The sequence below is a fragment of the Trematomus bernacchii genome, unplaced genomic scaffold (genome assembly GCF_902827165.1).
Source record: "Trematomus bernacchii unplaced genomic scaffold, fTreBer1.1, whole genome shotgun sequence".
In the NCBI taxonomy this organism is placed as follows: domain Eukaryota; kingdom Metazoa; phylum Chordata; class Actinopteri; order Perciformes; family Nototheniidae; genus Trematomus; species Trematomus bernacchii.
In genome coordinates this window covers 6,394,190-6,410,933 of record NW_022987582.1, presented here as the reverse complement: position 1 = coordinate 6,410,933, position 16,744 = coordinate 6,394,190, and the positions used below count along the sequence as shown (strand labels likewise).

The 16,744-nt window shown below is 38.5% G+C and overlaps 1 protein-coding gene across 1 annotated transcript in view; it reads right to left on the bottom strand.

Moving 5' to 3' along the window:
* col14a1a (collagen, type XIV, alpha 1a) overlaps nucleotides 1–16,744 on the bottom strand; it is a 119,274-nt gene that overhangs the window by 51,369 nt on the left and 51,161 nt on the right. Inside the window, 6 exon segments of the mRNA XM_034128030.1 lie at nucleotides 2,313–2,452; nucleotides 5,187–5,261; nucleotides 6,558–6,704; nucleotides 9,856–9,972; nucleotides 13,767–13,916; nucleotides 15,451–15,573. Of these exon segments, the coding sequence (XP_033983921.1) occupies nucleotides 2,313–2,452; nucleotides 5,187–5,261; nucleotides 6,558–6,704; nucleotides 9,856–9,972; nucleotides 13,767–13,916; nucleotides 15,451–15,573 (752 nt within the window).

The following is a 16,744-nucleotide window of genomic DNA, read 5'->3' as shown; positions in this document are numbered from 1 at the left end:
TGTCATTTCCCCACGTAAACATAACAGTCTGCAATGAAATGGTTGTCTCCTGTGTGCTCAACTTCCTCCTTGGCGCAACGGTAACTTTCTAAAAAAAAAAGTTGCTCGTGCTCACAAGAAACTAACCCGTTATCCCGACTTTTTTTCTTTCTCTCTCTTTTTTTTTTTTTTTCTTCATGTCCCTTTAGGGGCTCCGTACAAATGTCTGCATTTTGGGTCCAAAACCTGAATACTTACCTCATTTTCACTTTTAATTTCTGCAAAACAAAGGTTTGAAAAGGACATTTTCATGGATCAATTTCAAGGTTTAATCGGTTAGAGCAGCAACGGGTCACAGATTTCCCCTTATTTTTAACCTGGTCAGTGCTGGGTGAAGTAAAATACCATGATTTCTAACTGGAGTACTAACGCCTTAGTTTATGCAAGACTCTAGAGAAAACCTCACTGAATATAAATCCAACTCCTAAATCAGAGCTGTAATCACTCTAATTGGCTGATTCTAAAAGGGGAGAACAACTATCATTACCTCCAGAGTGCTAATGGTGCTGTTGTTGGCTCATGGCGGCCTACATTTACCCGCCAACTCTCCTTTACTGTACAGCCAACTCTCTCACATTACAGCCAGTGGTTTGCTCTCAGTCACCCCCTGCCAGAGGGGGGCACACCGAGGGAGGCAAATTGCGTAACAGCAGACATTACACAAATGAAAGAAAAGGGTTTAGCCAGCACCTCTACATTGTGACAAATGAACCGGCTGAGCTCTGCTGAAATAGTGCGGGGCCATGCAGACAAGAAGCACAAAGAAATTAGTTCCCAATGACACTAGAGAATCACCGTTACACCCGGGCATTACTGATGAACCTGATACAGGAGATGGGAATATTGCTCGTAGGGATGTGATTCAAAGTGTTGCTCATAGTGGATTTTATATGGAGAATCAAGTTGATGGTGGATTAGGTCATGTTTGAACCATCATAACTTTATTCCAGCTTTTAATGCATCTAGACTTATTACGATCACCACTCTTGCCAGTTAAGTAATGTATTCTGGCACCAACCACAGTGGCAGCAAATGAGCAGAGTTAATCGAACAGTGCGCTGAACTAAAACGAAAATCTTTCCAGAAAATAAATATTGATTGACGAGGGGTTTAAAGTTCCCCCTCTCTTTTCTAAACTTTTCTTAAGAAACAAGGCTGTGGTCAGGCTGATTTGTCAAGGGACTGCCAAAGAAAATTAGGTGAAGCTCTGCTCCAAAGCATCCCCCAGAATCAATGAATGCCAACAGCAGCAGCCTTCTTAAACAATACATGAGCCTAACCAACATGAGTTGAAAGTTAGGTTGTTCAAGATTCATTATTTAGGGAAAAGCGTCATTTGTTATTCTGTCAACAAAGATGAAAGAAATGGCTCACAGGTTACAGAAAGAGAATCTCAGCCATGACATAAAATCACTCTCCATCCTTCCATGACGGACATACAGTATATAATGTATCTATTAACTACTGCATAAAAGCCTGTTTAAAATTTGAAAGGAAAATTAAGTACTTCAGAGTACTTTAATGTAAAATGGGTTGCAGCATATGAAAGATGGGGGACAGAAGAAGGAGTAGTTGGCAGTAACAGAGTTAGGGGCAATGGGTTTTTGAATATACAGTATGTGAATCTTATTATATCTTACACACTGTGCTGTGCTTGCAAAATATCACAAATGATGCAGTGGTTTGTAATATTAGTTTTTTCGGGGAGGGGGATTGATCTAACAAAAAGTAGATGTGAAAATGATTAAATACATATTTTTTCACAACATTCTCTCTTTTATGAATGGGTTCTTTACCCACAGACTACAATATGTAATTTTCTCTATTTCATAATGTTTTTCAGTTTCAGTGTGGTTACTTTCGTCTAAATCAACAACATCTGATTTACATTCCATTTGCCACAAGCATACTGAATTCAGAAGGAAAGTTATACAACAATAGGAAATAATTACACAGCAAACAGAAATTAAAAGCCTTCAGCACATTTGTAGTCATTTTCACCAGACACAGACTTTTAGACTAGACAAGAAAACCACTAAAAGAAATAACAAATGTGAATACCAGCACTCCTCTGAGACAATGTAACATTATTAAAACCCAGATAGAAAACATTGAATTCTAACATTTTTAAATCAGAAGTCTTTCCCCATGTAATGATGCATTTGGAACAAATGGAGAAATGATACACGTATTTTACTCTTCCTTTGAGAAGACCTTCATAAGACCTCTCTAAAGGTACAAAAATTACTTGTGGGTGTGGTCACATGACTGACCTGGGTGCCGTCTGGTCCAATCAGATCCAGCGATCCCATGGTGCTGTAGAGGAAGCGTGTGATCTTCATGAAGTTGTCGTCTCCGATGGACCAGGACCCGTCCACCAGGAAGGCCAGGTCTGCCTTGGCCTCCTTACACACTGCAGACATTCATGAGAGATACACACATTTTGTCAGCAACTCATTTTGTCTCTGCATTTAAAAAGTAACTTCATAAAGAATGAAGGTCTCCAAAGGACGAAGCATACCTTGAATGGTAATTAGGTGTCTCATATATTCAGACTCTGAGTAAATATGCATATTATGAAGCACTGCAAATATATAGCTGCTGCAAAGTGGTAAATATGCAAAGGCTGGTTCCTCAGATTAATTTGCACATTGTAAAGTTATAAGAGAACAAGTTGAGTTCATGTTTTAACATTTAAAAGTGACGCTTTTAACCCCCACAATGTGTTGTATATCATGTGTATGTGTATTATTTTGACTTCTTAAGCTGGTCATTCATATTCCTGACCAAGCAGTGACTTTTCCGTCTTTTTCCCACAGGTTTCTTCTCAGGCTAATCTTTAACAATGTAAAGTTGTTTTTAGGTTTTAACAGGTTTTCAAACTCCAGTTCTACGCTAAATTCCCAGCTCGGTTCTGGACCAGGTCAGCCTCGAGAAAAAGTAAAGCCTTAACTTTATCGACACTGTATATGGGGAAAAGTGGTTGTGATTGTAAACGCAACAAAATAAAAGGAAAGGAGAAAAAAAGGAAATCATACAAACCTTCCCGACCAGTGTTATTGTTTTTCGTTAGAGCCAACTGTTATTATCGAATATTTTTACAGAACTTCATAAGTGGCGCTCTGATGCTTGTCAGAAATGTCAAGTTAAAGGTCAGTCTGAAAATGTTTTGATTACACGGTTTTATGTGGCTGCCTCTCATAAGAGCTGTGAAGATATTACAATTGACTATTTCTGCTTCCATACAGCATGATTTTCTTTCTTCCTGTTGTTTCTCCTACTGTCTACTACCCCATTATTATCTATCTGGAGCCCCATCCCTGTCTGTTTCTCTCTTCCTCTCCATCACTGTGTTTCATTCTCTTCCTCCTGTTCTTAGAGTCCATCTCTCGGCCCCTTACAGACACACACATGCTGCTCCTTTATAACTCTCCCCTGTCTTTGGTGTATCCTGAGTAAAGGTTGCTTGTCATTACAGACGGAGGCATCGTTCTGACAAAGGTTAGAAACTTAGACAGAGATGCTTACAGACGGGCTCAGCAGGTGTGTCGGTTCATGTCTGTGGAGTTTGCTGTGCTGTTTCACCTGAGACCATCAGACAGGAACCGAGGAGAGAAGGTGGAGGGTCACACTGTGGACTTTAGCCCCTTTGTAACTTTTCTTTCTCTTTAGTTTCAAAACATCCTCCATAGTCAGAATGTTATACCTGTTTCATCTCAAAATGTATTTTTTGTTGCTCCTGGAAAATGTATAGATGATACAGTAGTTTTTCGGTGATTCAATGACCTTTACAAGAAATGTTTTTTTTACAATTCATAAAGCTTCCTGGGTAAAAGAAAATTGAAACATTATCTGCATGAAGTTGGAGTCATGGCTCGACGCCTGTCAATCACAGGTGTAAGGCAATGCAAGGCAAGTACAAAATGAATGACATTAAGAGCATTGTACCCTATATGTTGAAGCGACACGGCCAGATTCCGATTGATAGAATGGTGTTTTGTGCTGAGCCGGAAGTAACTAGTTAATAAACCAGGATTAGAGTAACATTTCTTCATCTTGTAAAAGTGGTTGGTGTGTAGCTCACACAATAAAGTCATGTGGAATATGTAACGACTCATAGACTTTCAAGTTCAAGGGTTCTTTTCTTTTCTTTTTGCTAATCTTAAATGTAACATCCCAGATTAAGTTAGCTCTCTAAAGTTCCTTCCAGGTCACTGTTGATGTTTTGAAACTAAACACAGTTCACAGCTGTGTAACGAGTAGACGTGACATTAGAAAGTTATCTTATTAAAAGTAAACTGTTTTCTTTCCTGTTTTATAATCATGCCAGACAGCTGGCAGTTTGCACTGTCAATCAATGTTTTAAAATCGATTTCCACACAAAGTAAAGTCCAAATCAGATATTTTTTGCTTCAAATCGCAATTATTACCTTTTACCCGCTGCTTAAGTGCATTAAAGGTAATACATGCAATCAGAGTTTCACACACATGCTTGACAACTGATTTCTATTTTTATCAAAACGAGCCAAGCTTTACTAATATGATAATACCCTTTCAAACATATACACTGACAACAAACAAGATCTGAGACTCAAAAGAACGATGATTAAAAGTGTTGCCTTATTTGTCATGTTGAAAGAAGCTGTTATTATCACCTCAGCCAAAAATTAACAAATATTGCAAGTATCTGGTGGTGCAATTTGTGCAGAATCACTTTTGATGACCCGCATATGACAGCTGGCTTTTACCCAGCGTGATAGTTATCAAGTGTTCCCACATGGCTTTGTTTAATTGAAATATAATGTTTTGTTTAATTTTACATTACATTACATGTCACTTGTTAGACGCTTTTATCCAAAGCGACTTACATACTCAAAACTGTGGACAATCCCCACAGGAGCAATTTGGGGTGAAGTGTCTTTCCCAGGGACACAACAACATGCTGACTGCAGTGGGACTCGAACTTGCTATCCCCTGATTCGAAGTCCAGCACACTATTCATTGAGCCACAGCCTCATGTAATGTTTAATTTTACTATATTATGTGGCTGACCACAGGTAACATACAACAATATTAGATCACTAAGAAGATCACCTGGAATACACTGGGAGAATAATATGTGTGTGTGATTTCAACTTCTTTCTCACCTTCTTTAGCGGGTGGGATGGTGGGAGGGGGCTCAGTGGTCGGGGGTTCAGTCGGAGCTAGAGTGGGCGCTGGCACTGGACAACACACACACACACACAGAGAGAGAGAAACAAGACAGGTCATTAATCATGATGACAGTGACAAGTCGCACCATCTTTGGGTTTATGTGCTGACCACACACACACACACACACACACACACACACACACACACACACACACACACACACACACACACACACACACACACACACACACACACACACACACACACACACACACACACACACACACACACACACACACACACACACACACACACACGGTTGACAGACACAATGAGAGACAGTAGCCTGTTTCTGTTCAGCTGAAACTTTTATAATCTTCTTCCTTCCTTCGCCAGCTGAGTTCTGGACCTTAACAGAGAAAAGATTTGTAGTGCAATCTGTACTTACAACCTACGTGTGCTAAAGCAACCCAGCTGCTGTGTTGCACTCCGTTTATCTTTCTTTCCATCACTTACTTACAGCAATCAGATTTGATCTTTTTACTTTCTTTCTATAGCTCTCTCTTGCCTATCCGTGCCTATAAGTCAGGGACAGTAAGAGTTCTATTCTCATCAGTCTAGTATCTTTCTGGCCAGGGGCCGTCTTTTTTAAAGTTAAAAACAGACCCCAGGTTAAAGTATGCCTCGGTGCTGAGCCAATTACTTTGCAGAAAGCAGTTGGTTCTGTCAAACCAGGGTACACCAAGTGAATCATCTTGAAAACATCAACAACAGCCCTAAGAGAGGGGCACAAACTACAGGAGAGTAGATAGAATCTTTAAAAAAAAAGGTATTTCAGCTTCACTAGTGACTTGACAAAAGACGGTGACAAAAGTGATTATAAGTAAAGAACGTGCTTGCTGCTATTGTGATATTTGCTGTTTTGTTGATGTCATTTACCTTCTTTACTGTCGCTCCACACTAAAAGACTTTTACTGTGTGAATCTATCAATCTCTATAACACAGGTTATGAGCGACCACTCCTGGTCCCGTGAGCTGTGAGGTTCCCCTCGGCTACTCAGCTGAACAATAAACGTTTACAGCAGCAGCCATTATGTTCTCAGAGAGAGAGAGAATCACAGAGACATACCAAATACAGGTAGCACAGTAACTTATAGGGGTAAGACTACAGCGGGGAAAATTAGGTATGGGGAGAAAGAACAGAGAAAGGAGTGAGTGAGGAGGTGACAGTGGACAACAAAATAAGTGGTGAAAAACTGGGATGAAGGGTTGAGTGGGTGTGTGTCTGTCTTTGTTCTTACTACACATACAGAGATGAGGACATTATAGATGTAAATACAATGTATAAAACGTTTGCAACATACACGTCATGTCAGTGATGGAGACAGCAGGTCCCTCCATTTCCTGCATCTGGGTGTGAACGCTGATCTGGTACTGGCTGCCGGGGGTGAGGTCGTAGAAGCACTGTCGGGAAGCACCAGCTCCCAGGCTCACTTCCTGCCTCTGACCATCTGCAAGGACACAACAAAACAAAAACGGACTTACATTGGATGAAGTTCAAGATCAAAAGGCATACAATACAAATAAGCTCAATTCCCTCTAAAGCTCCTGTTTCACATTAACTGTATTTACAGAGCACATTTCCGTCTTTTCTGCCTCGTTCTGCATCATATCCAAGTCTTGGAGCTGCTATATGTAATCATTTGTTTACAATTTGATACTGAGCAGCTTAATTGGAGCAGTCAGGGTGTATGCAGCAAAATGTCACTGTCCTGCAGGCATGCTCATGTCATCTGGAAATTCTAATTTGATTTGAAAAGCTTGCCTGTGTAAAATCTAATATAACATTATCGGTAGTAAAAATAAACCATTGTTTTAGGATTACCAAAAGTAGGATATTATATGACGTAAATTATCTCAATTTTAGTTTCTTTCCTCTTCTCTTTGCAAGTTCCTTTGAATTGCAGACTGCAAACAGTTTCACAACGGTTGAGTGGTTGTTATGAAAACCATAGAGGAACGGCATCGCAGGAAATACTTCTTAAAATAATTTAAATTGGTATAAAATAATTAACAATCTGGACACTGCGGAGTGCACATACAACTGTACTAATAGGTGCCATTTTTCAGTTTCATTAGCCTGATGTTATTTCCTAATGTGTTTCTTATATTAGAGCTATCATTTAGCTCGTCATCCAAACAGGAAACTACCATGAATAATACAGTTTGGGGAAACAGCTGTTACGTAGACCGTGAACTTTTCATCTGAGAAGGTGTCTGAGCAGCTGGTTGGCTGTCTGTGGATTAAACAAAATCTCTTAACTCCAGCAAGAATATCCAGTTGCTGCTTAGGCAGAAGACAGGGAGACACAGATACATAGAGAGATATGGGAGGGAAGGAAGATGGAAGAGAGAAGTCTTCCTCCTTTTTTTCTGACAGTAAATAGTTAAACGTGTTTAGAAACCACTTACTGTAGAATTAGTTTTATTTTGGTCTCAAACCCTATTACCAGCCGACACTCACATTTGTTTTAATGAAGAGTAACAACTAATCATCTACTGAAATCCTGAAGAAAAATCTATTAAAAAAACAGAGCGATCATTTCATTTGCTCTGTACTTTTCTCTCAGAATACACTTGTCTTGCCAAATAGGTGCACCTAATAAAAAGCAATTTCATAGATATTGTGTTTACATATTATGTTACTAGTATAATACCTTGTTGTAAAGTAAACACTTTCTTTTTCAAAATGCTCTAATGATCTGAATGAAGGTTTATTTGTAACATAAGACACCTATGGAAAGAGAAACCTAACTTTTTTATAACAGTAGTTTGAGGCAACACACTTTTTTGGCAAAAGTCAGATGAGAAAATTGATACAACTCTCATATCTGTACACTAAGAAGCTAGAGCCAGGAGATAAGCTTAACTTGTCTATTAAAATCGTTTAGCTGTTTTACATAGAAATGTTCTCAGTTAAATATTGTTACTAGTTTGTTCATCTTTTAGACTTAAGACACATTAGTCTGTGGTGTGCCATTTTATCATGCAACAGTAGCAGAGCCATCTCTCTGTGAAATGATCTGGTTTTTGTTCCAGAGCTGTGTGTGACATGATCTGCGTGCACACAGTAGTCTCACTGAAATGAATTAGGGAGGCCCAATTTGCCCCAGAACTATCATTATAAAAATAATTTTCTACCACATAGTGGTGTTATCAAATCAAAGCAGAAGATCTATACCTTAAATGTCTTGAAGCATTTGTGTAGGTGAAAATCCAACAACAAGGCATCTGGATCTGCTTAGTATGCGACCTTTTGACACATGCTGACATTTAAAAAATAAACATAGACTAGACAAAAGGTTTTGTTTCATGGTCAGATAAATAATAAATGAGCATCCAACTCACAACAGGCTTATACACCAAGAAAACTAAACCTTAGAGAAACAGTAAATCTGCATGATATTTGGATTGGAGGATGTATAATGCAAACAGAGACAACAAATATCTCAGTTTCTCTATTGTGGCAATATTCTTGTTATTTGAGACCGTTTTGTTTTACAGTAGATATAATATAAACTCCTGCTGCACACCCAACTAACCTCTGAGGATAAATACAAATAAAACTGTTCGCTGTGAGTGGACCATCTCCAAAATAGCTTACTGTTGACAGGGTTTTGTTTCAAATAGATTTAAGTAGATATTAAAGCTAAGGTCTTTCTGTCTTTCTTTGTTCCCTCCTTCTTTTCTTCTTCCGTCTCCCTTTTTTTCATTTATGAACTGAGCGGGCTGATGATTAAACAACCTTGAAAGGTCATACTCTCTGAACACTCTTTCTCATCCGTTTTATTTACGACGGGATGACAGGCGAAATTCTCCAAGCGGTTTCCTCTCATGTTGGTTATTAGGGAGAGATCGGATGTATATCATACCTCCCTTCCTTTCTACAAATGAAGAGATTTATGTATATCCTTGACTCTGTACAACACTGCCATGTCAAAGTGAGAGAAATATGCAACACTTATTTCCTCAGAGGCTCATATCATTATGACTCCAGATATGTAACCAACACACATGTTACCATCACAACCAAAACCAAAGAGTCCTGAGCTGACTGGTCTTTGTGTTGTTAATAATAAACAGTGGTGACATGTTCACAAGGACACACTGTAAATCTATAATGAAACATATCCAGCCCACCTCACCAAATATCACAACTCATGTAAAACTGATTTACTGACTTACTTGTATTCCAGTCACTTATCTGGCGAAAGCCTTGTGCTCACGACGTGGAACGCGGGAACGTGCTGAGATGAGTGAAGGTGCACACTGAAACGTTGCTGAGAACATCTGTGGACTGCGTGCATCTGTTCTAACATTACTGCTTGTTTCTGAACAATTAAACTTAGTTTTTCAAACTGGAGTTAAAAAGTGTGATTCAGACTACATTTCAACAAGATGACAAAGTTACACTTAATTTAAATTCATAACCTTATGTCAATAAAGTTACCGTTTGGACAGAACTGCTCTCACAAAAAAGCCAATCTAATGAAAGCACTAAATCAAGAAATGAACTCAGTTTTCACCACCTTTAAGAACAGAGTTGAATTCTGGCCCACACACAGGCATCATGGACGACCATACAACAGTAGATGAACTTACTGAGTGTAGACTGAATGGAGACTCTGTATAACGTGGCCTGTAGAAGAGGCTGCCACTGGACACACAGGCTGATGGGACGTATCTGGTAGGTCGACAAGCCAGAGACACCCAGGAGCACTGCAGATAGAGAGGCAGGCAGACAAAAAGATTACAGAAAAATCCATTTAGATAAATCCATTTTCATACAAACGTGCAGCAGAACAAAGTTTAAGTTCGTAACACTGGTCAATTGTTTTTACTATCCTTTCAAATGAATGACAGTAATGCACATGGACTGAACTGATGTTAAACATTACTAAAACATTCATCTCTAACCAACGCGGCACATTTTATGATCATAAACGTTTTGGTTTTTGTCGCTTTTGTGACATGTCTGGTTAGACCGCCCCCAACCAGTTCATTTAACCGCTATATGACCCAAGACTCAAGAGACACTCGCTCACATAAAAGTAGCACTCTGACTGTCTTTGCTCTAGCCATGGATCATGTGGACTTTATTCTCCACATCGTATTAGTGGTTCAGCTAAAGCTTTCTTCAAGCCACTTTCCCAGTAGACAAAAAACTCACTAACACCTACAACCATGTGGCTTTTGTCTTCAGTGGGAAAGGTAAAAATGTACATTCATTACCGGGACAAATGACAAGAAGAAAATAAATTGTCTAATTAGGTTGGGAAAGTCTAAGGCCCATTTGAGCGGGTTTTTACTTTATTTAAAATAATAATAAAAACGTATAATTGCTCATTTTGGTTGTAAAAGGGTATAAGTTTGTCTAACTTTGCAGAGATATATCATCAGGTAAACTACTTTGACTAGAATGTGGTCAGTTTAGCTCTACTGGGTGTAAAAGCTATTTGCAGTCACTTTGACTGACTGGCTGACAATAGTGCGAGGTAGTGAATAACTCACGCAAAATCTAAAAAAGTTAGGATAAGAGCTGCATTAAATAGACAAGTGGCAAATCTCTTTGTGCATCAAATGAAAAATGAACATTGCACCAAATAAAAGTGGAAATGGATGAAATGTCTCCATACTGACAGTTCCTGTGACAACATTCAGCTGTGTTAGAGCACTTCACACAAAGTGACAAAATGAGTCACTGTCAGGCTCGCTGTTTAACTCTCGTGGAGAAACAATGAGGCATCATGATGCAGCAAAATGCAAAAACACCACCAAGCAATTGAAATAGCTGAAGCTTGTTTGGTAGTGAGATTTCAGAGTACCACAGGAAAGCAAATCTCCCAGGAGCCCCCCCCCTCCTCCCTCCCTCTATCTCGTTAACAGAATTTGCTGATGGTATAAAGTAATCTTGGCTCCAGCAGCAGTGTATGGATATTTTATACTGGGACCATATGGCAGATGGCTTATTTTAAATAAAAGTGAATAATGCATTCAGTATGGCAACCCATCATTTCATTTAATGATATGCAAAAATATTTTAAAAAACTCACTCCAACATACAGTCAGTAAAAACAAGCAGGCACATAAATACATGTCAAGACCATAGACTGTATATATAAAGGTCAAGACATGAATATGGAACATTTAAACATGTAGTCAATACATTAAATAAGCACCACATATGGTTTGCACAGGAAAATGGCCGGTTCTTGAACAACATTAAGCTTTGCATGTTTTTTGCATTGTTTTAATTAACAGTTTTATTTGCTTTAGGATACCCTTGAATTGATTTCCTGTTTTGGGTGTGACAGGAACTGAGGATGTGGGGACAGTTTTCAATATCCAAAAGTAAAAAAAAAGAGTAATACAGATATAAACCACGGTTGATGATATGGGGATGTCAGAAAATACGTCTGAGAGAAACAGCTAAGCTTGTCATACTTAAAGCCAAATATTTGCACCCATCTCCCTTCAGCACCTCCTCACCATCAGTTAGTTTCCACATCATTTATTTTCTCCACTTCTGCCTGTTTCTGATAATGTAATCCTTTTTAGTTTTTTCATTTTTGTGCAAATTCCACAAAGTAAAAAAGGTTTGTTTCAAGAAAATCGAGGAAAACAAATATGTACTGTACAGTTGGAGTGCAAGCACCTCAATATAAACTGAACAAAACATAATTTAGGGGAAACAGTTTAATTTCATTCAATGGCCCTCGAGGTGCCAATAAGTACCATTTTACGCTGCATGCTACAATGTGTAATTTATTGTGTTTACACGTCACAGTCTGCCATCACAAGGCTGCAAGGAATGCAGTGTATCCAGGGACATATATTACTGTATCTCGCTTATTAGAATGACAAATAACTGAAATAATTTCCCTAAATAAATCAGAGTTCCTCCAGTGTAAATTACAACTTTGAACACTGAATTCAAAGAAACGTGATCAGAAATGTATCAGTGCATGGGGAATTGCTTGTGTCTGATGTGTGTGTATTCATTGTAGAGTCATAGGACAATATCTGAAAATGATTAAATGTATATAAAGAAATTATAAACTCAGATAATGTTGTACTGTATGCATGGAAATGATCTTATAAAGAGCCTTATTAATATTGTTGGAGGTAGAGGCAGGAACTTAAAATGCAACACCAGGGAAAAAGTGAGTACGGTAGTTTGAGTGTATAAATCTGATGAATCTACATGTCAATGGCTCATACTTCATCCTTATCTTCCTATGAAAGCATATTTCATTATGAGAACTCAATAGAGACAGAAAGGCGTGAGGGACCTGTCACTCATCCTGCATTTGGATGATTAAAGGACAGATTAAGGATTGCACATCATCACTGCAGTACAACCCGTGTTTCAAAGGAAATCTCCCTCTCTATGCTGACAATGTGTAAATTGACTACCCCCTCTACATTTACCCGTTACATTTTATTCCTCAACATTTATCATCAAGTTAAAGGGGACATTTTATGAAAAGAATCTGTTTTATGCACATACATTTGGAGGGCCTAACAACCCACAAACTGTGAAATAAAACACAATCCCTGTTTGCATAAACGTGCATGGAAAATTCATGAGCTATTAAAATGAGAGTATGTTTGTTTTAATCCAATTCAAGACTGTCCCTTGCGGCCAATCAGACAGTAAGCCTAAAAGACAACAGTAGATTTTTAAAGCAAGGCATGACACACCCAGAGACAGTAAGCCCAAAAGACAACATAAATGTTTGGTGATAGATAGTGACAGAATAGGTTCAGAGAAATAGGGATGTACATGTACGCATACATATCCCTGCTGTACATACACTTCTCTGTTTGGCTCTATATCAACAGTCAATCTCTCTCTCTCACTTCCTCCCTCTCTCAGAGTCTCTTTGTTTGAAATGTGAGGGACGTTAAAGCCTGCGTTAGGTCTTACTGCACCTACTGATACCAAAACTATATGCAAAAAGGATTGTTCTCACTGGCTGAATGAGAAATATTAATATCCTTCTGTCTATCAGTCTGTTTGCTAAAGTCTCAATGGAAATTAGAGCGTGTGGTATCAGCAGGTAGTTCATTTGCATGTTGTACATTTCCCTCTTTCGTGAAACTAGTTTGCTTTTCTGCTGCTGCTGCTGCTGCCTCTCCATTCTAACAGTCACGCTTACCTTTGTGAGGCATTTAGACTGAAAACTTGGTAATGGTCCCAAGCTTATTTGGGAATTTGGCATGATTCTCCAAAAGCAAACCAAGTTATTATCAGCGAAAGCTGAAATAACATTTTGAATATCTTTCATTAACCTTTATTTTATTATTAGTCAGTAAACAGTGAGATTCCAATCTTCTATTTACAGACCTGCCTATACAATGTCAACGGTGCCAATCGAGGAAGAGAGTTTCATTTCTATGAAGGAAAATGTTTATTTCCAAATCAAAATTCATAACCACTATTTAACACCTTTTCTTACAACAAATATGGACTGGTTCCTCAGATATATGATAGAGAAGAGGCTGCTTACATGTCTTGGAGTTCACTAGCAGAGGTTCACTTTGTCCCGTAGGGTAGGAAGCCGTCACTTGAACGCTGTACTCCGTCCCACTAAGTAGATTCAGAAGCATCTTGGAGTTCACATCTTCCCCCACAACTGTCTCCAAAACTGGTCCTGGAACTGAGAAACACACACATGAGCACAGGCTGACATAATAAAGCAGGCAAGAAGTGTCAAATGCAAACCAAATGTAGTTTTCTGTGATTTGTATTATTCCAAAAACATTTCATAATTAAGAATTGAAACGTTGTACGGTTCTGAACATCTTTGCCAACATTTCCCCGAGATAGCATTACATGCATACACATGGTAAGTGTCCACAAGCTTTCTCTCATGTTGCTTAAGATAAAGGTGAAAACATACACAGCCAAAAGGGTTATGTTAGAATCACTTAAGAGTCACATATAAACATGTTATCAAATATACTTCTAAAACTGATAACTACTGTAAAAGCTCTACACTGCAATACAAGCACAATGTACATTCACAGTTTTCTCTACATTGATCATTAGCTAGTGAAAAAGGGGACACTCTGCATTAGCCTGGATCTTTGAACATGATTCTTAGACTTTAGCAATCCAAAAGTTGGAGATGGCATTTTTAGCAAACCCAATGGCTCTAATATTAGTGCTGACTTAATAAGCTAGCTAGACAGAGCTGATATAATGTGCCAGCGTGTTGTTGCTTAAGCTGCCAAAACGGACTGTTGACATGCCAGAAAATACAAGTTGCTTCTGTCGACCTCAGTCTGAAATCAATAACCTATTGTTAAAGATATTACACAGAACTTTGAGGGGCCAATCTGTTAGCTGCATCACAATCTTTTCATACATACACCTGCAAATATTCTCAAAATAATGTAAGGAATGAACCATCAAAGCTGTAAACAGGAGTCGGCTTTACTAGACACAGATATCTTGAAGAACCTAACACATGGAAAGAGGCATAATCCTGCATCAATACCTATAATAAAGGGCTGAAGACACAAATGTAATAAAACCAATACAAGAAAAGAAAAGCAGCAATTATCTTAACAACCCACCAGACACTGGAACTGTTGGCATTTTCACACAGGCACTTTTTATTCCATTGATTCTCACGATGAAAACAGAAGCCGTGTGAAATTAATTTACCTTCAAATGTATACCTAAAATCAGATTAATGCAGCATGTCTACTTAATTAAATTAGAGTAATTGTCAAAAACCAGACATGGAAACTCAAAATACGGGAGCCTTGCCTTGTTAGGATGAAACAAATAGCACTACAGAAGAAGAACAGTGAAAATGGGCTTCTGATGATGCTTCGAGAAAATAAATAAAACAAGAAGGATAACATTTTATTTCAGCTCTGGATCACTGACGTTTCCTTGATGCCTCAAGCGTCTTATTAAAAAGAGAAATTAAGAAGTCAATATCGGGAGCACCAACACTGAGAGCAGTTTGTTTTTCATCTCGCATGTGTACAGGTCTGTTGCTGGGGGGGGGGCTCCCATAACAAGCATATTAGTATGTCTGGACCAGCTCCCTCCCAGTCTCCCTGAGCGAAGTATATACTACCTTAAAAGAATAAAGAACTAACAGCTGTCTAACAGTGTTCAGCGTGTGTTCAGTGTGTTCAGTGTGTGTGTGTGTGTGTAAGTGTATCTATATATACCATATATAGGCTGGTAGACGATCCTGTACCCTGTTGTAGGAGACTGAGGGGGATCCCAGGTGACTCTGAAGCGGTTGTACCACTCCTCTGACACACGCAGGTTTCCAGGAGACAGGAGGGGCACTGCCAAAACACAAACAAAATCAGAACACAGAGGTCCATCTCAAAAACTTGACTCAAAGATGTCATGTGTAAATGTGTTTTAAACCAAAATAAGTTATGGTTACATCTCCAAAATGCATTGTCTCTAACAGACGTCTCAGATGCATTTCCTTCAAGTATTCATAGTGTATAGGGTATGAAATAGGGCTTGATATCATAGAAACTGCTGATACTTGTGCGGAAACACTGCCTGAATATTGTTACAAAAACTTAAGCAATCCTTTTTCTTTTTTTTTTGCCCTCTTTTGCAGGAAACAGCCTAAACACACATTCACATTTCTAAACTTGCTTTATATATCTATGATGAAAGGATTGCTTCCACAAAGGCAGCTGAGCTATAGGCTAGCAGCTAAAGATGCTAACAGCATGAACAACAGAAACAGTTTCATAGGGCTAATCATGTTCTTTGTTATTGGTCTCAATAAAAAACTATAAAAACTAGGCATAGCACTCTGTATACAATTAGTTCATATCATTATATCTTTCAACACACTAATGACATATCATTTATGTTAACATAGCAGCACAACTTTATTTAACAGTTTTTTCTGGATTGGTTGAATTTTAGTTATCACAAGTTGGAAAATATTGTAGACCTTAATTAAAGAGAGAAGATAGATCTCCATTAGAAAAATGACCACCGAGTGATCATGTTTAACTGAATATCCAAGTGTGCCTGCGCTCTGATTTACAACTAGGCAGCATTCCAAGCTCGGGACATATTGGTATAGCAATATTGCGAGCTATTATAGTACCCTCATTTTATAAGATGACATATTCTGTCTGAAATGTCAATGTTCTGTACAGCGAGGAGACAATCCCTACTGCTAATAAGAGGTTATCAAGAGAATAGTTGGAGAAATTAATTAGCGTTGAGCAAAATAATTCAATTGTCTCGTTAATGAAGGGAGCTGCTGTAATTATGAATGGCCTTCATTAAGACAATTAGGAACACACCAGTATTTGTCATAGCTTTAATTCATTTTCTCCCTCAGGAACGTAAATGAACATGAAATGAATGCAACAGTGCAAATGAACATTCTGCTCGCTGCAATAAAATTCATTTTCATTAGCTTTTGGTATAGCCAGATGTGTTCACTTAAACTGGGACTCTGTGTGGGTGTGGGTGTGT